This window comes from Mus caroli, unplaced genomic scaffold (assembly GCF_978045245.1).
Source record: "Mus caroli unplaced genomic scaffold, Mus_caroli_1 scaffold_10, whole genome shotgun sequence".
Classification (NCBI taxonomy): domain Eukaryota; kingdom Metazoa; phylum Chordata; class Mammalia; order Rodentia; family Muridae; genus Mus; species Mus caroli.
In genome coordinates this window covers 41,990,161-42,017,426 of record NW_028227265.1, presented here as the reverse complement: position 1 = coordinate 42,017,426, position 27,266 = coordinate 41,990,161, and the positions used below count along the sequence as shown (strand labels likewise).

Here is a 27,266-nt window from a genome sequence, read left to right as displayed (position 1 = left end):
ATAGAGCAATTTGAGGGGAACAAAGAGGAGGCAGAGCTGCCTGGAAAAGGCCTGCTGACCTGTCAGTGCCTGCCAGGGGTTGAGCAGAAGCTCCCAGGTCGCTATGTTATGAGCTGTCAATCACAAACATGTGTAGAGGTGGGCGTGGCTTTTGGTGATTCAGATACCTGTGAGTCTTATCCACGCCTGTTAGGAAATCCTCACCCATACACCTAAATAAACTCATTGGCTGGCACATTTAAACTTTAGTACAATTGTTCTTTGGTCTGTCATTGGTTCCTTCTCTTGGGTGAATAGACATTTGTGTTGCATAGCATCAGGAAAAAAAAATCTCACATAACTTGAACAGAGAGACCATAGAATATAGGGGGAACATGAACCTAGAGATAGAATATGATCTCGTGGAGGTAGCTTACATCCTACCTCTACTCTGACCCCTGACCTAGGGGCCAGTTGCTAAGTCAACAGTGACCTCACAATCACTCTCTAGACTTTTCTATCCCTACGGTCAACATCCATTTGTATCCTGCCTCTGTCCTTTGTCACTACATCCAGAGGCCACATCCTGCCTCTGACTCCCACACCAGCCAATCCAGGATTCAGAGAGAAGAGTGACAGACTCTGTTGTAGGGCACAACTGAGATATCAACATGACAGAAGTGGTAGAAGGCACCGAGAATCTGATGCCCACTGAGAGGAAGTCCTTCTGGAGGACAGCTGAGGAGAGGCGAATGTCTGACCTGACCCGGGTGCTGGAGTGGCTGGAGCGGAGGCAGGGCAAGAAGCGTGGCCTTCAGGTGTGTATGATGGGAGAATTTGCTGGAAGACTGTGCAAAATTACTAACAGGAAAGAGAGTTGGAATTCAACACTCCCAAACAAAGGGCAATCATGTTTTAAACACTGGAGTAAGCTAGTGAGCAAGCCCTAGGGAGAGATGGTTTACCTTAGATAGGCTTGTCTTTGTTTCCTAATGGCAGTTATCATGATTGGGTTCCTCCTATCCTTCCAAAGACAGGATTACAATCTTTACTAGTGACTGTATTTTAAAGGATGGCTCCTGGTCCTTGAGAAAGATGCTTCTCTACGGAAAATGTAGGATGAGGCTAACAGATTTATATTTCAGAGGGAAAAGAAAAAAAAAGGTTGCTCAAATACAAGTGATCTGAAGTTGACACTCTAGAAAGCACTTGGGTCAGAGTCTTTAGTGAGGAGGAAGTCTCTAAAGTTAGGTCAAACTGTAGACATTGCTAGTATCTCTCAGGTTTGGAAACAGTCATAGACATTGGCTTATTGGTCCTCCATGTGGGTAACACAGCCCTTCTACTGTCCCCAGACCCTCCCTTTCTCCAGGATAGATCGTTCATTCCTACTCAGTTCCCACACTGAGATTCCTACTACAATATGTCTCCCTCCCCCGCCCCCCCCCCCCACACACACCTCAGGGCCTGCTCTCACCAGCCAGTCCTCTTTCTCTGGAAGTCTTAGATATCAAATTTGCCTTTGGTTTCCTGAGAAGCTTAGGTCCCCTGGACCCATTGTCTATGAAAATCAAGTCAGGCCTGTGGAAGGTGGCACCCTCTTCCGAAAATACTCAGACCCAACATCTCCCAGCCAGAAAGGATGCTTGGATCCTAGAATCTACAGTCCCAGAGCTTATCGGTGACGATGGCATGACTAAGAATGACGGTCATCCTTAGCTACTCTGTACTGTCATGCACTTCTAGCCAGACTGTATGGCTGAGAGCCATGATTACCCTCAGCTGACAAACTAGAAAACTCTATCAACAAAGGTCTCAGCGTCTGAACAGGACAGAGCAGTAGCTCAAGTTCAGATATAGTCAGTCTCCACGTCTGAGCTTTGTTACAGCTTGCTCCGATATCTCCGCAGTTCCGTACTCTGCTTCCAGCAGACGCTTGCCTGCTCGTCTATTTACTCCTCTCATGCAGCCAGAAGGACCTCTGATAGCCTGTCTGTCTCATCATCTGGGGTTGAGGGTGGTGGAGGGCTGGCTGTTGGATCTCTTAAAATTCAGTATCAGTCTCAGGAGTTCTCTGCTTTTCAAGGTTAATAGGTCCCCATCTCCTTTCAGAGAGATGATGTCCTACTGTTTCAGCAGCTTTGCCTTGCAAGTAGGCTGCAGTATAAGTAATTTGAAACCTAGAAAGGAAACAAATTGACATTTAAAGCACAAATCTCCATCCATCACCATGTGCCCCAGAAGCATCTAAATTTCTGAAGAAGGGTGGCAGGTCTTTCATGGGAGAAGACCCTTGGTTCTCCATTCCTCTTTCACTGGGTCAGGCCTGCAACCCTGATTTTGCCCCTAATTTGGTGGCTCCCTGTGCACTGGGGCAGCACCTATCAGAAACTGAAGGGAGTGAAGATTCCTTTGGGCCGTGTTTCCAGTGAGTTCAGGCCATTGTAGTGAGGAGTGTGCAGTGAAGAAGAGCAGTTCATATCATGACAGCAGGAAGAAGAGAAAACGCCAGAAAGGGAAGGGTAAGCTATTGCCCTTACTACATGCCCCCAGGAACCTACTCGTCCCAATGGGCCCTACCCCCCACTCTCTCCACTACACAATAATCCTGTTATGAATTCATCAAGAGATGAATCTGGACTGGGTCAGATCCCTTGGGATCTGATTGTTTCTGGAAACATCACACACATACACACACATACAAACACATGCTCTGTTAACCTCCTAGGTGATTCTCAGTCCTATCAAATTGACAGTCCTGCCTGAACAGCACAATTCCCTTCCAGACTCCTGATGATGATGTGGGCACAATGGTCACTTGGTCTGATGAGCCCTTGAGATCCAGAATTATCTATGTCACAGAGGACTTTGAATTACTGTCTTCTGCATGTCGCTTGGGTCTAAGGCTCTACCACATCACATTCCCAGCAATCTCCCAAACCGACTGAATAGAACTGTTCTGAGTAGCTCTCTGGGGACATGGGTTCTGGAGTGTCAGAGTGCATCCTGGAGGAGGAAATACCCTATCCCTTATTCCACCTGCAAACCCAGTCTTGACACAAACACTAAATAACTCTTTTCTCACTAAGCCATACAACACCATGCTGACATGAACCAGCTGCCCTTCTTGGAAGGGAGCTTTATGAGTCCTGGCGTTGAGTACTGTGCCGGGTAGTTTTTCTGTCAATTTGAAACAACCTAGGATTATCTGGGTAGAGGCAACTTCAACTGAGAAAATGCCTCCATCAGATTAGTCCATAAGCAAGTATGTGGGACATTTTTATTGATTGATTGTGGTGGAAGGATACAGTTCACCGTGGGCAGTTGCCAGGCCTAGGCATTAGGATTCTGGATGCTCTAAGAAAGCAGGCTGAGCAAGCCATGGAAATCAAGTTTCTGCTGGGGTTTCCACCCTATCTACCCTATTTACCCTGTGATCAGGGCAGATAAGACAGATAACCCCTGTCCTCCCAAGTTGCTTTTGGTCATGGTGTTTTATGAAAACCATAGAAACCAAACTAAAATAGATAAACCCTGGATTTTCTGTGTTGTCCATTGCCAGCTCAGCAACCAGCCCACATCCCTCTCAGGGTCTTCCTATCACATCCAGAGAGCAGTTATTGTGTATGGACCCCAAACTGAACCAGAGAGAGAACGGGCATTTGCCCAGGGTAGTGCAGCCACTAAGCAAGTAACAGGGCAAGGTGACCTGGAACTGAAGCCCAGGCCGTCCAACCTTGGGAACCACGAGTGGCATACTCTGAAGTTGGTCGACCTGATCTTTCCCACTATAGTTCTGCAACCTCTCCCCACCTTGATAAGGCTGAACAGGCTACTTCCCGGGTGGTGTTATCCTAAATGTGCTCTGAGAAGCTCTTTATCCACAGGAACTTGGAGGTCCTTAGGACCTGTCCACTCTGCTTCCATTAGGGAATAGCAAAGCCATCACAGGCCACAGGCAACTCACTTCACTCATTCAAGAGCAGATCTCAGAATCCATCCAAATAAAAAGCCAGACATGGTGACCCCTGGACATCTAGCACAGGGGACTGGAAACAAACAGACTCTGAGGAGTCGCTGGCCAGCCAACCTAGCCAAAATGTTGAGCTCCATGCTCAGTGAGAAACTCTGTCTCAAAAATAAGGTTGGGAGGAATTTGAGGATGGAGGTCAACCTCTGTGGCCTCCCACCCTTAGTAACATTAGCAAGCATCTGCATACACACATTCGCGCGCGCGCACACACACACACACCACAAACACACCAACACTGTCTACTAGTAGGAGCAGGGAAGCCAGCTCCTGGAGATCTGGGGTCCTTTGGGGGTCTTGTCACAGATGCCAGGGATACATGCCAGGGTGGTCCAGAGGCCAAGGGACAGTGAAGGGACAAGAGGCTCTAGAGTATTGGTACTAAAACTTGGTTTCCCACTTGCCAGGAGTGTCCTCCTATTTAGAGACAGTGGGTAGAACCCGCACAGGATGGCTGCAGAGCCCTTTATCCTGCCTTTACAGAAAAAGAAGGAAGAGACAAAGAGTACAGAAGAGAAGGCAGGAAAGAAAAACGTAGTCACTAAGAAGAAGCTAGAAAAAGACAGCCGCAAAGTGACCTTCCACAAGGTAACCACCTCTCCCCCTCCCCCAGAGCTGCTCCTCTACTATGGTGTCTGCCACCCTGAGACACCTCTCTGAACAATAATGACACCCCAAGAGATGAGTCTTCTGCACACACACACACACACACACACACACACACACACCTTGCAGCTTCCCCAACAGTCTCTGCTTTCCTGCAGTCCAGTTTAAGGGTGAGCATCTTACATTCCTCCACCCACATCCCTCCATACACCATGTTACCAGGGCCCAGAGAACCCTGTAGGTACAGAACACTCAGTCCTGTACCTACAGGGTATCCCAGACCTGCCTGCGAGCATAGGCTGCATGTACCCTTATGAGACAAGGAGAGATAAAAGTGAAGTCTCAGGAAGCCAGCATGGAAGACACTTCTGCTCCCTGGAACTCTTCCTGGGCTCAGGCCAGGTCCTCGAGCAAGCTGGGGAAATTTCTCAGTTTGGGTTTAGAGGATGCTGAGCAAGGTCCTCTAAGCAGAGCATAACTTCTCTCCTGCTTTCCAAGGGCTACGTACGTCCTGTCAAGAAGAAGGAACCCACCATTTACCGCAAGAGAAATGAAATAGACCTAAAGAGCAAGCGTCTGAGCATGATCACTGCCAACTTCAGGGATAGCAATAAGAAGGCTGGTAAGGAAAATACACGGGCCCTGGGATACCAGAACTGACCTCCCTTGGCCAATTTCTAAGAGATAATGGAAGAGCTGCAGCATCCATGCCGATCCAACCTGTGTACATAGGAGCCAGGAGCCAGCATGCAGGGTTCTTAGGGAACCACCCAGGGTAGCATTTGACAATCTGGGTATGCTGTGGATAGGAGGGGAGTGGTTGTTGGTCTCTACATTGTCAGGAATCCAGCACAGTGTGATACATGCTCCTGAACTATTCCGGTGAGGTCCAAATTCTCTAACTCAAACACTATGACAATGTCTACTACAGAAGGTGCCATCCTGGTGACCTGACATCTGTAAAATGGTATGCATTCCTAGAGAGGGACAGGCCTGGGTTACAGTTTACAGCCCTGCTCCACCACCACACCCAACTCAGCTGTGTTATCCTGACCATGCTCTGGGTCTAGATTAGCCACATATAGAATGATATAGTGACTACTTTCCCTGCAGTGTGGTTGTGAGGTTGCAACCATAGGGGGCCTATAAATCACCAGCCTGACACAAGGAAAGGCCAGTGAGGTGGTGCCTGCCACAGGGCTGGAAAACAGATACATTAAGCTTTTGTTGTGCTTAGACTCTTGGGGGACAAGCTTGAGGTGCAAGTGGGATTTCTGCGTGCCCATGTAGAAAGTTGGTGGGATCCAAGCTTTTGAAATAAAAATGAAAAAAGAAAGAAAGAAAGAAAGAAAGAAAGAAAGAAAGAAAGAAAGAAAGAAAGAAAAAGAAAGAAAGAAAAAGTTGGTAGGAATTTGGAGCAGGGGTCACTAAGTTGTTCCCCCTTGTGTTCCAAAAGAAATTCCCTCCACAACTTTTCACTAAGTACGCCAAAGCCGTGACAAGCAAACCAAAGCCTCTGGTCTGACACAGTTTAGTTTGACAGAGCATCCCTCTAAGGACCGCAGGGCTCAAAGCACTGTGGGACACTGGATTGAAGCCACAACAGCACATTAGCAGAACATGCATCTAGTCCAAAGAAGCTATGCAAATGATCACCCATACACACCTCCCTTTTGGTCAATGCACTGTGGTTATAGGTAGCTGATCTGTGCTACTTTGTGGGTTCTTCTTCTTCCCCACGCTTTATCCCCCTGGTTTCTTCTCCTAACACTACATAGAAGAGAAGGGATAGTGGGGGGATGTGGAGAGAGAGAGAGAGAGAGAGAGAGAGAGAGAGAGAGAGAGAGAGAGAGAGAGAGAGATAGATCTGAATCTGATTTCCTTCTCTTTGTTTCTTCTTTGATTGACACGGCTACTAACAAACCACAACCAACCTCCCTAAATGACCAGCAGTCACCACCTCCTCCACCTCTGGGGTCCGACCATTTATGTACTCTCTGAAAAGTTCCCAGAATTCCAAGTGTCATACAGTTGCAGACATTACCTAAAGCTGGCAAAGCTCTGCTTCTGCTGGAACGCAGCGCGAAGCAAATCATAGGCAACTGCCCCGCACAGTCCGAAGCAGCCCCACAGCCCTACATCTGGGGTTCAAATGAAAGCATGCGCTTACAATATTTCTGTGTTTTGGAAAGAAACCAGAATTCTAAAAACAAAAAAATAACTAGAGTTATGAGATATTATCTCTCAGGAAAAGTGAGTGAACGGGTAGTAGAAGCCCTGTTTGTTTTCTTTGGACCTATTCTAACTGTTCTTAGTATATAAAGCTATATACATTCTCAATTAGAAATCAAAATCAAGATGGGAAGCTCCGTACTCCAGCCAAGCTCTGCGACTCCCCCGTCATCACTGTTACCCCAGAGGTGGCCCTGTTGGGTTCTTGCTTCCAGCAGAGCCCCCACTTCTTCCCCTGCCTCCCGAAGCCTTGCCATTGTGATTTCTGCCAGACTCCTCACAGGAAGTCTTTGTGTGTGAGCAGACTTTACTGAGACTTTCAGGGGCAGCAAGAGGGCAAGAATCCACATCACAGAGGTGCATCGCTAACAAACCAGAGGCTGCTCAGGACACCCCACTTCCATTCTTCAGACTCCTTTGTCTCCTAGCCCCACAAAGGTTTTCTTGGCTGCTCTTGTAAGTAGGGAAGGCTTCCTGGGGTTTTCTGAAAGTTCCAGGCTGAGTTTAGAGTTAGACAACCAGAAGCCCTGGGATTCATTGTTGCCAGCTCTGCCTGTATGAGGCGGAGAGCAAAAGCCTGCTCAGGAATTCTTCCTCAGTCTGAGTTCTGGGGGCTCTCCTTCCTCCCTCTTTCCTCCATCCTTGCCTCTGACACTGCACTCTCCACCCCACGCAGTGCCACTGACTGACACTTGATCTTAGCCAAAAGGCCGAGAAGCAATCTGACTGACTTTTTACTTAATCTGATTTGTTCTTCTGTCTCATTCCTAAAGAGAGCTATGAAGAAATTTTCCTAAACAAAATTGGTCTCTTTCCTAATTGAACCTCCTGGCAGCGGAGTAATGGTTTTCACCTCACATGAAGGCTGACTTGCGGGCAGTTTTTCCCACTGTTGTCCTCTTACCCTCTTCCTCACCATCGAAGACAGATTTACCTTGTCTGAGAACTGGAAAGTCTTGCTTCTTTTGATGTGAAACAGCCCATAGCCACCGGAGGGCAGTAAAGGGGTCCACGCAAACACAGGAGCAGGTGTTTAGAGGCATCAAAGAAGCACCCGCACCTGTCCATATTTGGCATCCAGGACTGAGTCAGGCTGAGCTTAGCCACAGTAAGGACATATTCCTATGCAGTCTTGCAAGCTACCTTAGACAAGCAGGCGGGATCTGAACTGGGAGACAGGATGGAGATCAGGCAGCCTCAGTGTAAGCATGAAGCCAGTTACCTGCCTAACTCCCAATGCTACCCTGAACTATACAGGCTCAACAAAGCTTTGCCCACCTCAGAGGAGGACAGTGAAATTGCCAAAGCAGAAAGCAAGCCATCCTTCTTGGTACCTTCCTCCTTCAACCTTCATGACCTGGTCGAATGTTTCTCCGGTCTTTATGCCTTCACCTGTTTATCTTCCCTTTTCCTTCCCCACTGTTCTCTTAATTTGCACTTAATCCTCCACTGAACTAGCTTCTTGCAGCTTCCCCTTCTATGGCTGCCACATTCACCTTCCTAATTTGTGTGTTTATGTTTAATGTGGTTTTCTTCACAGTGTTGCCACTTTCTTTTATTATTTTCTATAATAAAACTCATATGGTGGGTAAATTACCACAAAGGAATTGAAGATCGCTGAACTGACTAAAAATAATTCAAAACTATCTTAAAGCCTAATGAACTATAAGGCTACCATCATTGGACAAGTATCCTCCAGTAGATAGGAACTAGTACTAAGACCCACGACAGGACAATGTTTCAAAAGTGCCTTGGACCACCCAGTCCTAATCCCTCTCCTCAGGGCTCAGGCTGCTTATGGAAGAGGAGGGGAGCGACCTAAAGAGCTAGAGGGGATCAGAGAACACCAAGAAAATAAGGCCTTCTAAACACAGAAGGTCCAGCACAGAGACTGTGGCAGCACACACAGGGCCTGTACAGGTCCAAGCGAGATGGGGTCCCGGTGCTGAGAGGGATATGACATGACATGAGGTCCCATCCCTAACCAAGAAGCCATCTCCAATTGGCAACCACTTGCAAAAGAAAAAGAAGTTGTCTCCAGTGAAGTTTTACTGGGTACATAGACCACACCTAATGGAAAACTCCATGCCCAGCAGATATCACCAACACAAAATGAACTCAGTGCTATTCTTAGAGGTGTGTTGTTGTTGTTATTGTTGGGTTTTGTTTGCTTGTTTGTTTGTCATCTTATATTTGTTGCTCTGTCTCAGAGTTTACAACCTTACTGCCCTTTTGCTTTTGTATATTAATTATGGCTTCTGCTCCTGTGTTTTTATGGGTTCTATTTGAATGATAGTAGTGGTGATATTGTGTCTGTCATTGTGTGCACTTGTGCACATGTGTGCATATCTTGTGCTTTTTCTTTGTTTTCTTTTTTAAATTCTGGGGTTTTGTTTGTTTTGCTTGTTTGATTTCTAGAAAGGGAGAGGGACGGAGAGAGAGAGGGAGACAAGAAGAAAGGAAGGGAGGGAGGAAGAGAGAGAGAGAGAGAGAGAGCATGGAGTTAGATGGGTGAGGATCTGTGATGGGTCTGAGATGGGGGAGAGGAAAACGTGAAAAAAATTAAATTTAAAAAACAGGAGATTAAAAAATAAAGCAAGTGGGGCTGGAGAGATGGCTCAGTGGTTAAGAGCACTGACTGCTCTTCAAGAGGTCCTGAGTTCAATTCCCAGCAACCACATGGTGGCTCACAACCATCTGTAATAAGATCTGATGCCCTCTTCTGGTGTGTCTGAAGACAGTGTCAGTGTACTCACATATATGAAATAAATAAATCTTTAGAAAATTAAAAAAAAATAAAATAAAACAGGCAACAAAATGAAATTAGGAAAAGAATATTTGAATAAAATGAGAAGTACAGGGAAAAACAAAACAGAATTGCTTTAAAAAAAAAACCAGAAATCTAAAAGTCTGAGAATCACATAGTGTCTAAAATGGGACAAGCAATGGCACATTTTCACAGCATAGCCAATGAAATAGAAGATACCTCAATTCAAAGACACTTTTGATATGATCTAGTGAGAGGGACAAAAAGAAAATTCAAGAAAATAAAATAATGCATGCATCATGGCTGTCCAAGAAAGAGAAGAAAGACCAGCGGCAGATCATCTAAGGAATAAACGAACCAGCATGGTCAGAATAGTGTGCACCTTTCCTTTAATCCCAGTACTCATCAGGTAGGGTTAGGAGGATCTCTGTGAGCCTGAGGCCAGCCTGGTCTGCAGAGTAAGTTTCAGGCTAGCCAAGGCCTGAGGATACCCTGTCTGTAAACAAATAAATGAATGGACGAATGAAAGAATGAATGAATGAAAACGTCCAAAATTTAGGGAGAGGAAAAATTTACAGGTTCATGAGACCCCAAAACAGCTATACTAAATTAAATCCCAAGTCTAAGAAGAAGAAAAAAAGATTGAAAGCAACCGAAAAGTAACTTTTCTCACACAGCGAGCTTCCAGAAGACTGAATTTCTAAATGGAAATGCTGTAGATATGGACACAGGTAAATGACATATTCAAAATTTTTTAAAAAGGGACACCCAATACCCCAAAATACTAACCAAGTGAAAGCTGTGCTTTAGAAATGGAAGAGACAGGGCCGGGCGTGGTGGCGCACGCCTTTAATCCCAGCACTCAGGAGGCAGAGGCAGGTGGATTTCTGAGTTCTAGGCCAGCCTGGTCTACAAAGTGAGTTCCAGGACAGCCAGGGCTATACAGAGAAACCCTGTCTTGAAAAACCCAAAAAAAGAAAGAAAGAAAGAAAGAAAGAAAGAAAGAAAGAAAGAAAGAAAAAAGGAAGGAAGGAAGGAAGGAAGGAAGGAAGGAGAAGAAAGAGAGAGAAAGAAAGAAAGAAAGAAAGAAAGAAAGAAAGAAAGAAAGAAAGAAAGAAAGAAAGAAAGAAAGAAGGAAAGAAAGAAATGGAAAAGACAAGCAAACATGATGGCACATGCCTGTAGTGCCAGCACTCAGGGGCTGAACATGCAGAGTCACAATTCAAGGCCAGCCTAGCCTACATGAGACCCTGACTCAGAGAAAAGGGGGTGGAGGCAGTCAGGATTTTTTTCCGAACAGGCAACATTGGAAGGAGTTCATCTGTACTGCAGCTAGAGCGTGTCTTTCAACAGAACTGAGGGGATATGTATTAACAACATACACACTAAGGAATGTAACACTCTCCCTGGTAACAGGAACTATAGTCAAACTCAGAATCTGTGGCATTGTAATGCTTGTGATGTAATATAATGGCTCTATACAAATCATATCCAAAAGTAAAAAGTAAACATGTCTTTTAGATTTAATTTTGCACACTTATGTGGTGTGTAGTCCATATGTGGGTGTGGGCCCATGCATAAAGGTTCCTGAAGAGGCCAGTGTTCGATCCCCTGGAGCTGGCGTGACAGGTACTTGTGAGCCCCCTGATTTGGGGTTCCAGGAACCAAACCCAGATCCTCTGCAAGAACAGTGCGTGCTCTTACCTACTGGGCACGTCTGCATCCCCCAAACCAAACACCTTAAAAGCTATAACTATGAGACATATCCAGTAAGGGCGAAAGTTTTTAAATTTTTTTATCTTTCATAATTGACTGTATAGTATTGGTACACATTCACCCTAATTGTGGAACTTACCAAATTGTTGTGAGCATGCATTGTGAGGCATATATTTGTTATCTTGTGTGTCCACTAGCAAGTTTCATGAGCTACTTATGATTATGAACTGGGGTTGTTACTTTCCCCCAAAGGTTAATAAAGTTCAATATATTTAGAAAAAATCTATAGCCATACTGCTTTCCTAATGAATATGTAAAATTAAAAATTTAAATTGTGGGCTGGAGTGGGGGGTGGTAGTTCATGGGTAGAGACCTTGCCTAGAACAGGAGGCTGAAGTTCAAAGCCCAGCACCACAAACAGAAGCCATTTCTATGTCATCAAGGCTAACTGCTCCGAGCTTAAAATACTCATGGTAGTCATGGAAGAAAAACCTGTAGTAGATATGCAAGCTATTAGGAGAAAGGGGGCAAAACACCACAGCAACACACCAGGGTGGAGGGGAGGACAAAGAGAAACAAAAGGCGTGCAAGACAAAGTAGCAACAGTAAATCCTTGTCCTTAAATATAAAAGTCTCCCCAGTCCATTTGTGTGATTGTAGCAATATTGTGCACCAGCTAGGAGAAAGCCTTATTTTCCTCACTTGGGAGAGCACACGGCTCAGGGATATGCTGGCCACAGCACCTGCCAAGGACTCTCGTCCTGTATCATAAACAGTTGAAGGGGAAGGGCAGCTGATGTGCTCAGGAAAGGAAGTGTGGAGAATGGACTCCCTATGTGACAACATGCTCTCTGGGCTATATTAACCAGGCAGCTCCCGGACAACCCACTTTGCCCACACCACTCAATCAAGGATTTCGGTTCCAACAAGTGAGTCTGAAGAGTACGTGTAATCTATAGCATTTGCTAATCCAAATAGACTAGTTGGAAAGCTTAAAAAAAAAAAAAAAAACCTAGCTATGCTGACCGCAGAGACCTGTTTGAACTTTTAAAAGCACACATGGGCTGAAAAGTAAAGGCCTGGAAGAAAGAGACTGTGTAAATGGAAAAGGCAGGAGGTGGCTGGACGGGTATCAGATGAAATAGACCATGAAGGTTATTATACAGCAGTGAAGAGGTCAATTCGTCAGAAGACCCAACAGTTGTAAATATCTATGCATCCAACCTTGGATCACCTGAATAGATAAAACAAATGTTAACAGCACTGAAAGCAGAAATAAATAGCAAGGCAATAATAGTAGTGGATTCAATAACCTAGAGAGGGGGAAATGATACATCATCTGGACAGAAAATCAATTGGGGGGAGGGGGAGCGCAGATTGGAAAAACACAAGACCAAATGGTCCTCACAGATGCACACAGAGCGTCCGTCTGTCTAAAGAGAAGCCTCTGGGCTTGCTTCTCAAGCAGGATGGGTGCCCTCCAGGATAGAGTACACATTAGGCCTCAGATCCATGAAGATGTCTTCTCCGCATTTAACCAGACTCAAAAGAAACTGATAAATAGTGCTCTGGAATATCCCAGAAGTCCAAAAGTACATAGTATGAACCTGGAGACGGGAAAAGGGAAGCCTCGCACACAATCACCGAAGGTGGCCTGCCCCTGCATCCCAGGTGTCGATGAGTACAGGCGCTGCCGACAGAAATAGAAAATTGCAACTAAATAAAAATAATAATAATAAACCCTAAGCTCATGTTAACAGAACAAAGTAAATAACAAAGATAATTATTATTTAGACTCTCATACAATAAAATGGCCAATGAAACTAACAGTTGATGTTTTAAGGAGGTGGCCAATTCTCTAGCAAGACGAACTGGAAAATAAAAAAGGTGATTTTATACATAAAATGTCAACATTACAGATGCCACAGAAGAGCAAAGAACATGAGGAACTGTTATAACTGACTCAATATCAATAAGTCATTGCCTGTAAGAAAGTCAACCCCTAGAAAAACGAAACCTGTCAAAAGTAATCAAACCAATAGAAAGGAGATTGAGTCAATAATCAAAACCTGTGATTAAAAGCCCAGAGCCTGATGGCTTCATGGGGATCCATATCAAATGTTCAGATGAGAATCAATGCCAATCCTTCTCAAATTTTTCTAAGCCACAGAAGAGCAGAGAATATCCCCAAAGGACCTCCGTGTCCTGATACCAAAGTCAGTTTTAAAAAGATGGTGAGAAAAAGAATGTCATAGGCCAGTACCCATTGTAACAGCTGAACCTAGCCAAATCTAGCACACACTAGAATGACTGCCACAATGACCCAGCACAAGCCACCCCCAACATGGAAGGATGCTTAACACACAAAAATCCACACAGTGTGCTGTAGTAGCAGAACAAGAATAGAAATCAGGTCAAAAGTTTCTGTCCAGATTCAACATCGTTTTATGAGATAGACTCAATAAATCACAGGAAATTCACCTCACCAGAGCAGAGACCACACATGACTAGACCACAGCTGATGTCACACTCACAGTGAAACCCTGAGATGAGGAACTAGGCAAGGGTACCCACTAGCCCTTTCCATTCACCATGACACTGGATGCCCTGGCCAGAGCACTTAGGTGAGAAAAAGAAATCTGAGAGACCAAAACCAGAGAGGACGAAATAAAATCATCAGTTTTTAGATGTCATAGTCACAAAATTTTGAAGACTTCTAAAACAAATAAAACACAACTGAATTAATGAGCAAATTAAAGTTAAACAGATTAGAATTGATTTTATTTCAGTTTTACTGGCATGCATTCATCACCCATAGCAATGGGTTTCATAATACATTGTCACCTGTATCACGTATTCTGACCTCATTCACCCTTTCCTTACTAGTCTGTCTTTTCCCAGATAACTTCCATATCTACTTTCATTCTTATTTAAACATAAATGAATTTATGTACACACACACACACACAATTTAACATCCACATGAGAGAAAACTATTGTGTTTATCAGTCTGGCTTATTTCACTTAACAAAAGCTGAAAAGAAAATTTTTTATGATTTTATTCTCGTGTGTGTGTGTGTGTGACTATGTGTGTGTGACTATGTGTGTGTGACTATGTGTGTGTGACTATGTGTGTGTGTTACTCAGGACAGAAGAGGGCATCAGATGCCCCTGGAGTTGATGTTACGGGCAGTTGTAAGCTGCCTGATGTAGGTGCTGAGAACCAAACTGTAAGAGCAGCAAGAATTACCCACTAAGCCATCTCCCCAGCCCCTGAGAAGAAAGTTTCCAAGACAAACATTTATAGTGGCATCTAAACAATAAAATACTTAGAAGGTAAGATACAGATGCTTTGAAAACCATAGGACAGTGCTGAAGCCACAGACAAAGGGACCTTGGTCCACAGATTGGAAAAATGCTCTCAGATTTTCAATATTACCCAACATAGTCTACAGAGTCAATATAAGATCTGTCAAAATTCCTATTGGATTTTCACAAAGAAATAGAAGAAAAAAGTCAGAGGCATCAGATTTCCTGATCTCAAACTATTCTCTAAAGCTGTAGTAATCAAAGCAGTGTGGCATCAGGTTAAAAAACAACAGAGACGTCAGAACAATAGACCATCGCCTAGGAGTAATCCCACTCATATGATCAGTGAGCGTTTGACAAGGGTGCCAAGAACATACAAAAGAGAGAATAGTCTATGCAGTGAGTGGTATTGGGAAAACGGATAAACATATACAAAGGAATGTACCCTATGGCACCCAAGACAAAAGCAAAAAAAAAAAAATCTCAGTAGGTTGAAGATTGAACTGTGAGACCTGAAACTTATCAAACTTGTGTAATTAAACACAGGGAGGAACTCTTTAATGTTGGTCTTGGCAATGACTTTACGATATCGCACACACACACAAACCACAGATGATAACTGCAAAATATAAACCAAAGGAACATGTCAAAATAAAAGACATCTGTGCAGCAAACTGAATCTTCAAAAGTAACTAACAACCTGCCTGCCAAAGAAGAGTGGACATCTGCTGTGGTTTGGAGATGAAGTGGCCCCTAAAGGCTCCTGGGCTGAAGGCGTAATCCCAGCTGTTGGAGTCAGACATCAGAGGTGACTGGGCCCTGGGACCGCTGGCTCTGTAGGTGGACTCACTGATGACTCCTCACACAAAGGCATTGTTGGAAAGTATTAGAAAACAGGAGGTGAAGCCTCAAAAATGTAGGTTGTTTGGGCAGGCACTGGGAAAGCCTCCTCTGCTCTCCAGGGATGCCCAAACATTTACCCACTCTCGATTTACCACAGTCTTGGAAACAATGAAAGCAGCTGACCATAGACTGACTGAAGCCATTCACCGAAAATTAAATTCTTTATCCATTAACTTTCTCATGTATTTATACAGTGACAGAAAGACTAAATAATATCCAAGCATACAGTGAACTCATAGACAACAGCAAAAGCCAAAATGTTTTTAAATATAGGTAAATAATCAGTAAACAATGTTATCCCAAAGATGTTACGTAGAAATACATCAAGTTCCTAAGAGCAGGTTCAAAACATTAGTCATCAGGCAAGGTAAGCCAAATTCACCAAGAATATAGCCGCATCCCTATCAAGAGCTGTGATAACTGATCTTGGTTGTCAATGTGGCTACATCTGGAATTAACTAAAATCAGAATGGCTGGGCACGCCTGTGCGGGTTGTTTTTTTCTTACTATTTAAAGTTAGAAGACCTACTTCTAATCTGGATCTTTGAGGTGAGAAGATATACTTTTAATCCAGATCTTTTGTAGTAAGAGTCACCTTTAATGTGGGTCACACCTTCTGCCTATATAAAGGACACAGAAAAGGGAAGCTTTTGGCCTTTGCCTGTTTGCTCTCAAGTTTTCTAGCAAGCCCATTCCTTCATTAGCAGTAGAACCTACTTCTTCAGGATTTTGAAGTGTATTGAAAACCAACTGAGACATCCAACCTCATTGAGTGAATTACTGGATTCTTGAACCTTACCTTGGTAGACAACCATTGTTGGATTTACTAGACCCAGCCTTTAAGCTATTATATATGTATGTATATGTATATATACACACACATATATACATATATATACATATATATATTACATGTATGTGTGTATAGGTGTATATATAAAGATTTATATATATATGCTTATATAATATATGTTTATATGCTTATATATGTGTCTGTTATATATTACATGTGTCTATAATATACATTTTAATATTATGTATTACATGCATAATATATAATATAATTACATTACATTTATATTATAATGTATCTATGTGTATTATATCTATATAATCTTTACAATATGTAAAGATTTATTAGAATAATAAACTCTACTTATAAAATACATTATAATATGTAGATTAAAGAGAGAGACTCATTTAATCAGTTCTGTTCCTCTGGAGAACTCTAATATAGTAGCCAAAGCCACAGAGGGTCCCACCTCACGCCACTCAGGATAGCCAGAATCAAAAAACAAGCAAGAGCAAGGACCAGCAAGGGTGTGAAGAGAAGAGAGCTTCACACTGTTGGTGAGACTGTACTCTGGCAGAGCATCTTGGAAAACATAAAATTTCTTTTTAAAATTAAAAGGAATTGCCATATAAGCCGACACTCCCACTCATGATACACAGCCAGGGAAAAAGAAAACAAAGTCCTTAGGACATCAATGGACTTGTGCAACACTAGAAATGGTAACAGCCTAAGTGGCACTGATGGATGGGTGTACACACTATGGAATGTTAGACAGGCATGAAAAAGAAGTAGTAACTTCTATATTAACGACATGGAAGGATTGAGAGGGCTTTGGACTAAGTGAAAGGTTGGAGGAAGACAATTGTTATGTGAGCCCATGTGTATGTGATCTAAAAATAGGAGACTGGTGGTTTTTCTGAGGGCCTCAAGGGTCAAAATGGGGATACTCTTGTCAAAGGTGTAGCCATTCAGTTCAAGATAAAGTCCCGAGACCTTCACAGACAGCAGAGTGACAGGCTGAGCAAGACAAAGAGCAAGTTTGCTTCACTACAACTTAGTAGTGGGTACTTGTTCAAACTTCAGGAGGCTGACCCCGAGGGTTTATTTTAGGCATATTTAAGCACAGCACAATTTAGTAAAAAACTATTCTGCACATGATTAACTCAATCCCAAGTGCACAACAAAGCATACACAAATCTCCTTGGGGAGTAAAATAAGCTAAATATACAACAGATGTGATTATACAAAAACTCTCGGTAAAGTCCATGAAGATAGGTTCTATAGATTGACAGAAGAACAAAAATATATGATAAGGGCCTGGGGGAGGATCTAGTGCTGGAAAAGTCTCCAGACACACAGGTAATGCAAAGGTCACCAGGCTGGGAAGCAGTCCACTGCGGCTAGAAAGCAGTCCACTGCGGCTGGAAAGCAGTCCACTGCGGCTTTCTGGGTGGGTAACAGACACTGCAGTCCTTCCCTTGAAGGAACAACTCTCGGTGCCTGGCATTCCAGGATCCCCTAATGCTTGTGTGAGCACAAAGACCTCCGTGCTCCCCTCCACTTGAGCTCTAAGACAATGGAGTCATAGTCAGTGTAGTTAGCAGCCCTGCGTGACACGCTCGAACTTGCTACACTACTGTGAGAAACACAGCATTACAAGCTTCCAACTTGCTAACCGGCTACACGGAGAGTGTAACCATGCTGTTGGATGCCTTAACATGATGGCTTTAGTCACATCCCAATCCAGAAGTACAAATCTTCGTCGTATGCATTTTAAATACAAGCAAGGTTATTTGTCAATTATACCTCAGCCAAGCTATACAAAGTACGCCACATTAGATGAACACATCAGTAGTGTGGATGTGACTGGGTTTACAAACTGCTGTTTCCGATATTGGTTTCTATTCGATTCTATCCCTGCCTGCTCCTTTTTCTTCTACCCCTGTGGGTCATTTTTGTTCCTGCCTCCTCTTTCTTAGTTTGTGATCCATAAACCTGTTGCACTGGCCTGAGCCTGCACCTCACTTCTCACAGTCTCCTCCTCTTCCTGCCAGCGTAAGGGACCTACAAGGAGACATTTCCATTTCTTGCCCCTTCATGTTATGCTGCCAGCACCATAGCTCTCCACATGTTACAAGTTCACAAGGCACCAGTGGGATTTCACACACACACACACACACACACACACACACTCACTCACTCATATTTGCCTGCATTCCAAGTGTTCTTCATTCCTTTGCGTACATCCAGAATTCTGTCTGGAGTCATCTCCCTTCCCTTGAAGCTTTTTTTTTTTAACATATCTGAAAAGAGAGTATAAGATTTTGCAGCTTTTGCACATCCAAAGAGGTCTTTATTTCACCTTTGACTGTCCTGACTGTGCATCGTTTTGTCCCAGGTCGAGGTCTCTACAGCCCCTCTCCCTGCTGGACTCGGTGGTGCCAGTGGGAGTCTGGAAGCTGGCTGCCCTCTGGATCCTGATACATCTCATTCTTAGGCGTCCTTTCAAGGTCTTCCTCTAAAGGGTTGCCCAGTGATGGGCCTCACTGTCATTTGCTTTGTACTTTATATACTTGTGTTGGAGTTTTGCAGGGCTTCTTGGTTTCTAGATTTTATCAATTTTGCACCATTTTAGCCATTATTATATTTTCTTAGTTCCTCACTCTGTCTTCCGAACACCCTAATCACACGTTGAAATTCCTCAGGTCACTAGTTTCAGCCTTCTCTCTCTCCGTGAGTCATTTTGTGTCATCTCTGTGGCTATATCTCCAAACCTCTTGTCTTTGTAATTCCCAGTCTTGTGTTATTCCCATATAGTTTCATTTCAAACATTGTCATTTTTATCGCTAGAAGTTCACTGAGTCACTTTGAATCTTCTGTGCCCCTAGGCATGCTCATGTCTTGGTGAGCATAGTGGTACATTTAAATAGACATTTCTAGACTTTGGGGTGTGGCTCAACCAGTAGGGGACTACCTAACATGCACAGAGTCTTGTGTTCAATCCCCGAAACTATCACATAGTACCAAGCATGATGGGACACATGTGTAATTACAGGACTTGAGAGGTGAGAGCAGGAAGATCCGAAAGCTAAGGTTATCCTCGACATAGCATCAAGGCCATCCTAGGCTACATGAGACTCCCTCTCCCAAATGTAGGTACATTCTTTTTCTGATCTACCATTTCTACCACTGTGCCCCCATCCTTTCCTGCACTGCTGATCAGCACTGAGCTAAGAGGGGCTTTCCATCCATCTGCAACAGTCTATAGAGACATCTCCTGTTGCTGCCTCATTTTCCCTACATGGTCCACTCTTAATCAACTTGGAGGAGCTCTCCCTGTGTTAACCTGAATAGCTGTGCCTGCTGCAAGCTGGGACAGTCATGCAGTTTACATCTCTTCTTTCTTCTCGCCGTCTTGTGCTGCCTGTTGTCCCAAGTCTCAATGCTGTGGTCTTTCACAATGTCCAGGTTTCCTTTTAATTGTGTGGGAGGGCAGACCCTCACTTTCTGTTATCCAGCCTCGGCTGAAAACAATCTCCATTGACTTTTCCAGAAAATGATGGCCATACATCCTGCACCCTTTGTCAACATGAATAGTCATCTCAAGTCCCAAATGTGGCCCACTGAAAACCTAACTCATTTGTTTAATGATATACCAGAAGTGGGGATCATTTTTTCCCAAAAGGGAAGGCTTCAGGAAAAGGTATCTGGGTTCACCCTGAATTAGAAATGGGGTATCGTGTGTTTGACCAATAGCTTGCTCACTAGCTAAATGTATATGCTATGGTTGTAAAACGACACACACACACAGAGAGAGAGAAAGCCCTTGAATTGCCATAACCTCTAATAGTGTTGCTGTCCTTCCCACTGCAGGTCAGTCTGGATCCAGAAGAACATCGGAGAGCACAGGAAAGTATATGTTGTTGCTCTAAACTCCCTGATTTTCAGAGGAACCTGTGACAGTGCCCCATCCCTGAAACATAGCACCAATCTCACCATGCACAAGCAGACAGGGCTGAGGTCACCCAACCTAGCCACCTTGTCAGGGACCAGCCACAGACCAGACACCAGATGGGACATGAGGTGTTCTAAGGCTACTTTGTATTCATCTAAGATCTTGGGCAAGTCGAGCCACTCTCCACCCAATCCGCTGACCCTCACTGGGAGCCTGGTCCCATGGGATAGAGGGCTATCCTGAGAAGATTCCTGAATGTTGTAGAACTCGAAAGCTTACAGGGAAGAGAAAGCTTATGAGAAGAAAAGAATGAACCTGGCACAATGCTGAAAGCTGTTTTAGATTACAGAGGAAAGTCCACAATTCATAAAACCACACACACACTAGCATCAGGGTAACTTGTATCTGCAAGTTTAGAAATGTTAAAGATGCACAGTCATCTACATCTCTGTCTGTAGGAAATGCCACAAAAGAAAGCAATTCTATCAATTAGGAAATAGTGGGTTTCAAAGTCAGAATTCAGATGCATCCTTAAAACCAAAAGATTAAAAAATAAAATAAAATAACAAAGGCTAAGTTTGAGATAAAACAAGGAAATGCAAATGAGATGAGGTAGCACGGGGTAGAAAGAGATGTGGAAGAAGCAGAGATAGCTACTCTGAAATGTTAAAGAATGATTAAGAACCTTATACAGCCACAACCAAAGATGCAACTGAATAGGGACCACAGAAGGAATCTAGAAGAACCTTTTAAAATATATTCTGGAGCTGGAGGGATGGCTCAGTGATGAGAAGCATTGTCTGTCCTTGCAGAAGACTTGGATTTAGTTTCCAGAAGTCATGTGGTGGTTCAGAAATGTAAATTCGGTTCCAGGAGATCTGGCACCATCCTTTGGCATCCATGGGCACCAAGTGCACACACAGTGCGCATACATACATACATACAAGCAAAACACTCATATGCATAAAATAGAAATAAAGTGCACACACAGTGTGCATACATACATACAGCAAAACACTCATATGCATAAAGTAGAAATAAATCCTTTTTCTAAAATATGACTACTTGGGAACTTTCAAATACTCCTCTTTCAAAGTAAAAAGCTATAATAGGAAATCAGTCAGAGGCTGCAGTCATGCAGTTAGAGACACTATAGACTCACATCAAAGCAGAGGAAATCTTAAATTGCTTGTCAACATCACCTATATATTTCCCCAGAACAACAACAACAACAAAAAGCTTTCATTTTGAAGCATAACTATTTTGTTTATTTTTAAATGTTTATTTTTATTTTTCATATTATGTATATGCACACATATCTGAGTGTGGTTTTGTACACGTGTACACATGCCTTCAGAGGCTGTAAGGTGTCAGATCCCTGGAGCTGGAGTGACAGGTGGTTGTAAGACACCAGACATGGGTGCTGGGAACTGAACTTGGGTGCTGTACAAGAGTAATATGGAGTTTTAAACACTGAGACATCTCTTCAGCTTCCTAAAACAAGGATTTTAGAGAGATCTACTTTGTCCTAAAATACTCATGAGAAATGAAGTTAAAAGATACTCTTAAACTAAAAAAAAAATGGAGATTAAGAAACACATAACAAAATTACCTACATATCAAATAACTAATGCATGCAAGCCTATTGCATTTTAAACCCTCTCGGCACAGAGAAACCAACACAAAGAACGAAAAATAGAAGTAATTGTTCTTGCCTACATAAAACAAACACTAAGAGCAATAACTTGGATTTTTTACACCGTAATAAGGACAGACAGGAAAAGAGAGAGAGAGTAAATCATTGGTGAGATGAGGAAAAAAAAATAACAGAGGCCAAATACAATGCTTTCTGGGCAAGAAATCCTCGCACTCGGATACTAAGAATACTTGCACACTTTAAGACTTTTATCTCCGCTGTTATAGAGAGTGCAGCCTGCATGAGGGTGGTTGATACTGGCCTGTGAAGAACAAACCACCCACTGCCCCTCTAGCCTTACAGATCATGTAGACCCGGACACCTCAGCATTAACTTAATGAACCATTATAACTCTCTAGTAACATTATACCAAAAAGTACTACAACAAACTCACATATAGATGCGAGAAATACTAAAAAATACATTCAAAACATACCTAACCTGTGAAAATACATCAGATGCTCTGGTGTCTGAAGTAATCCCTAGCACTCCATGACTGAGCAGGCTGCGTCTCATGGGTGAGGGACCCTGAGATGTACTCACAGCAGCCAACTAAGGGAGAAGCCACACAGTAGTATCAATAGACAAAAGTCATTCATAAAACGAAGCCATCTTATTAACAAAAGATAGAAAAATAAATGAGACTGCCCAATCTCATTGGAAAATTATGGGACGCTAAAGTCATTTTAATTAAAACCTAAACCAAAATGGGTGTGGCTTCAGCCCGCCGCCCTTACTGTTTTAGACGGTCAAATGCATTGTGCCAAGAAGAATATACAGTTTTTAATAAATACTATGAGGAAGATACTTTCATTTCTCCAAAATATTTGCAAAACTCAAGGCATTCTAACTGACGATGTATTTTTGAAGCGATAGACTTTGCTCTGTACCAATCACAGCAAGTAGATGTGGAATGAGTAGGCAGTGTGCCATTTGGTAGTTCTGTAAAACACGGAGAGTGGTGGTTCTCAGCCTTCTTGATACCGTACGACCCTTTAATACAGTTCCTCATGTTGAGGTGACCCTCTCCCCCCACAACCATAAAATGATTTCCGATGCTATTTCATAACTGTAATCTTGCTGTGGTTATGAATCATAATGCAGGCTATCTGAGATGCAACCCTTGTGAAAGGGTGGTTTGACCCCTCAGAGGGGTTTAAATGTAGATCCAATGGTGTTAAAGAACCTAACAAAGAAAAGCAAAGGTGTCCCAGGTTTAGCTTCATGTTTGGTTCCTGTCAGACATTTCCCAGTTTCACTGCCTATGCAGCTGTGTGCTGTTCCTCTGTCCGGTGTGCCGTCTGCAATGGGTCTCCACACCACAAACTATGGCCTTTTAATCCCAGTTCAACTCTTACCTCTTCTGATCTCTTCTTCTGGGCTAATTCCCTTTAGATGACCTTCCTCTGGGAAGGGAGGACAGGAAAGATTGAAAGAAAGGAGCGAGAAGGAAGCTGAGCCGGAAGGCAGTTGGGAAGACTGGCAGGAGGGAAGCTGGGCTAAAGCTGAGGGCAGCCCTACAGGAGATCTTTCCAAGACTCAGATCTGCTTCAAGGAGTCTGTACATTCTTTTAGTTCCGTCTTGCTCACTACCACCACCCTTCCCTGCCCAACTCTCACCTCTGCCATGATCTAACTTCCTGGGGGCATCTTCTAATTTCAGACATAGACATCAAGGATGTCATAGCCCTAGAAACCAACAGTCGGGTAAGCGCTTTCCGAAGACAAAGCTCCGCAGATCCTGGACTTCAGGAAGGCATGTTTGGCAGCCGGAGGGCAGGCATCCTGAGAGATTGGGCAAACAAGGCTCCCGACAACAACTATGAACGCAAGCTGAAGAGCCTTATGGAGAAGGGCATGGAGCCCAAGATGGAGATCAGCAAGATGCTGAAGCCAGAGGAGGTGCTGAGCTGCCGGTGAGCACCACTGGGGCCTCTGGGCAGGCCTAAGACAGCAGTGTGTAAACGTGTACCTAAACATGGAAAGGCAGGCCTAGGTCAGTAGGCTGTGAACACATGCCTGGACATGCAGGGGGGCCAGCCCAGCCTTACCTGGCTCTAGCTGGCAAAGAATTGCTACAAGGCCAAAGCCCTGGGTTTCCCAGTAGTCTTTACTATCAGAGGCTACAAGTAATATATTTAGTCCTATTAGAATTCCCAGGATGAACAGCCCGGGGTGGGGGGCAGGCTGCCATTTTGAGCTCTGCCTCTGGAACATCACACTTTCCATTTGCTTCACAACAGAAGCCATAGAGATTCATTAGAAGGAAGAGACAGGTTGTCTGTGGCCTCTTTCTCACAAAGAAAACTGCCCTGAGTTCCGTCACTGGTGAGCTTGGGCAACAGCGTCTATATTGATTACTCTTCTGTTGCTATGCAAACACCACCACCAAGGCAACTTGGATGAGAAGGAGATTCTTTGGGTTTTTAGTTCCAGAGGGGTCCTTCCATGGTGGCAGGAAAGAACATTGGTGAGCTCAGAAGCTGTAGGCCCAGTGGCAGGAACAAGAAGCTCAGAGTTCATGTCTTCAAACACAAGCAAACTAGAAGTAGGGTGAGACTTTCTCACTCCCTCCATCCCCCCCCAATAATGCACTTCCTCCACTAAGACCACTCCCTCTTCGACCTCCCCAGACAGTGCCATCAACTGAAGGACCCAGTATTCAAATAGCAGATCCTACAATGGACATTTCTCACAGTGTCACTGTCCCCAGTGACCTTCTGCTGTGTTTGGGGTTTAGATTCCCAAGACAACCATGAGCCATCAACTTACCCTGTTCTTTTCTCACAGTTGGAATGGAACCCAGGGCCTTGCATGAGCCAGGCAATGTTACACCACTGAGCCACAGCCCCACTTACCTCTTGCTTCTTCTCCATCCATACCTCATAGCCAGGTCTCCACTCTGAAAACACCCGAGGCCAGTGCCATCCTTAACTTCCAGGCAAAGTTAACAACCTTCAGCTGAAGAATTAAGGCAACAGAATAGCGGGGTCACTCTCACCAAGCTGGCAGCAGTATAGCCATCTTAGGTGAAAGTTGGCCTCAGGGCCTAGAAACTAACCAGTGCTACCCATTGCTCCTGGAGACTAAGACGTGAAGCAGGGATAGAGCCAATGAGAAGCAACATCCAACCAAACGCGCTTACAGGAACAAGCAACGGTGTGGCTCTAATGATGCTCAGCTCCACAGTGGAGGCTTCTTTCCCACCCAGAGCAGGAGCACTGAGACAGATGACATCCATGATGTCACTGGGGAGGCATGCAAGACCAGGGTGAAGATGGTACAGTGGGGTCTTAAGGAAGCCACATGTGAAAGTGCTGGTCCACCACACCACCCTGGCAGACTCTCCTGGGAGGGGAGGGCTAGAGCCATAAACAAAGGCAGCACATGGACCAAGAGCCCACAGGCACAGGCACAGGCACAGGCATGGCAGAAAGCTGGTGATGGCAACACAGCTCCTCCTTGTCAGCCATAACCAGCCAGAAGGTGGCTCGTAACATCTATTCTCTACAAAAGCTGGAACCAAGAAGGCAATAGAATAACACACTCTGTTATCCCAGCACTCAGGAGCTGAGGCAGGAGGATTTTGTGTTTGAGGTTGTCTGAGCTACGTAATGAGATCCTGTCTCAATATAACTAGATAAATGAAGTCATTAAATATAAAGTCGGTCCCAAGGTCAAGGTTGACGGAATAAGGAAACTGTCTGGATCCCACAGCACAGATAGGATCAATTTCACTCTTCAGCAGAAGGCAGAATTGCAAGGCTTTAGAAAACACTTTAAATCAATGACCTTGTTGTTTAACTGTGTGTGTGTTAAGGAAGGGCACGTAGGCCTGCCCCTGAAGCTCTGTGTGTACACACTCGAAGGCCTCCAACCTTGGCTTAGATTCACTGCCTGCAGCAGTGAGCAACACACCGTGTTCCACCCTCTTACACATAGCACACTCCACATTAGCCATCTCCTCTTTCTTCCTGATGCTATTCTAACAGAGTCTTCCAAACAGGATGGCCTACTCTGTACCTGGCTGTCACTCTGTGGGTGGATCACCCCATTTCCCAAATGAACACCTGTCTTTCCATAGCAGAGCTTCTCTTAACTTCCGTGGACTTTGTGCGGTGTCACGACTGAATGTCATGACTGAATCATTGAAAATTAGCCTGTTTTCTTTGGTGATACCCACGGTGATGCCTGGCAAGTTGATTTCCAAGAGTTATAGCACCATGAGTTCCTATCGTCTCTGCCACCTTCAGGGACACACAGAGAAGCCAAGCCAAGGTCTCTTGCCTGACCTCCTACTTAAGGTCAACCCCTTTGCCTCACCTACTTCTTTATTTTTGTTACTTTGTTTGCTTGTTTTGTTTTTCTGCTTGTTTCTTTGTTTCTGGTTTTGTTTTTGAGACAGGGTCTCCATATATAGTTCTGGCTATCCTAGAGTTTACTATGTAGACTAGGCTAGCCTCAGACTCACAGAGATCTGTCTCCTCTTTCCAGTTTGTTGGGATTAAAGGTGTGGGCTACTTCACCAAGCCCAAAACCAATGCCATTTTAGTGAAAGTCAGATCCCGTGGCTTCTTGTCACCTCTCCCTACCTTCTCTTTAAGGTACCTGCGTTTGTCCAAGAACAACATCAAGACCTTGATCAAGCTGTGCAAGGATGCAGGGATGGATGTGGACATCCACCCCCACATGGTGGAGGCCGAGATAGACGCAAAGAAGATCTTCGGACATCGATTAAGCGTAGCGCTCTAGCCGCTCTGCCCACTGGAGACTCACTCCCTTAGCGACTAAGCACCCTCCTAACTAGCTTCTGTAGACCGCACCAGGCGAATAAGTCAAATGCATCACACTAGCTGATGTCAGCCCTGTCTTCAGCTCGACTTTGCATCAACCCAGGAGTAACCAGGAAGAGAGCTTCCTTAGGGGAAGTTTTCAGACATTTGCCTGTATTCCAGTGCAGATAGAGACAGGGGGCTCAAGGGCTCAAGTTCAATGCCAGCTTGGGACTGTATGAGGCCCTGTCTAAAACATCAAAATGGGGAGAGGGGGAGTACAAGGTTTTTTTCAATTGCTTCTTAGTAAAGAATTTTTCTTGGGCAAGAAAATGGGGCTTCAAGTCCCCAGGGGGACTTCACAGAGGAGAAAAAGTTGAACAGCTGTCTGGATACACATAGCACTGCCCTATGGAGCTCATCAGTTTATGGGGAACTGGCCCTCGTGTGTAGGCCTGAGGCTGGTAGCTGGGGTCCTCTCTTGCAAGAACTGACTTCATGATAACTG

General features: G+C 44.2%; 1 protein-coding gene across 2 annotated transcripts; it reads left to right on the top strand.

Annotated features, from left to right (window-relative positions):
- Window positions 1-507: 507 nt before the first annotated feature.
- CUNH16orf78 (chromosome unknown C16orf78 homolog) lies at window positions 508-26,848 on the top strand. Of its 2 annotated transcripts, none has more exons than XM_021170779.1 (6): window positions 508-797; window positions 4,493-4,597; window positions 5,114-5,237; window positions 20,209-20,244; window positions 23,650-23,902; window positions 26,591-26,848. In XM_021170779.1, the coding sequence occupies exons 1-6, from the start codon at window positions 651-653 to the stop codon at window positions 26,736-26,738; spliced, it is 813 nt and encodes a 270-aa protein (XP_021026438.1). In that variant the 5' UTR covers window positions 508-650; the 3' UTR covers window positions 26,739-26,848. The 2 variants fall into 2 exon arrangements, with proteins under 2 accessions (XP_021026438.1, XP_085700406.1); XM_085844280.1 differs by having other exon boundaries at window positions 709-797; window positions 4,417-4,597.
- Window positions 26,849-27,266: the final 418 nt, after the last annotated feature.

What these genes read in the sequence shown, in the direction of transcription:
- CUNH16orf78 (XM_021170779.1), top strand. Translation starts at nt 651, where the DNA reads ATGACAGAAGTGGTAGAAGGCACCGAGAATCTGATGCCCACTGAGAGG. An exon ending in GCAAAGTGACCTTCCACAAG is followed by an intron (nt 4,598 to 5,113) that starts GTAACCACCTCT and finishes CTGCTTTCCAAG; the next exon opens with GGCTACGTACGTCCTGTCAA. An exon ending in GGATAGCAATAAGAAGGCTG is followed by an intron (nt 5,238 to 20,208) that starts GTAAGGAAAATA and finishes TTCCCACTGCAG; the next exon opens with GTCAGTCTGGATCCAGAAGA.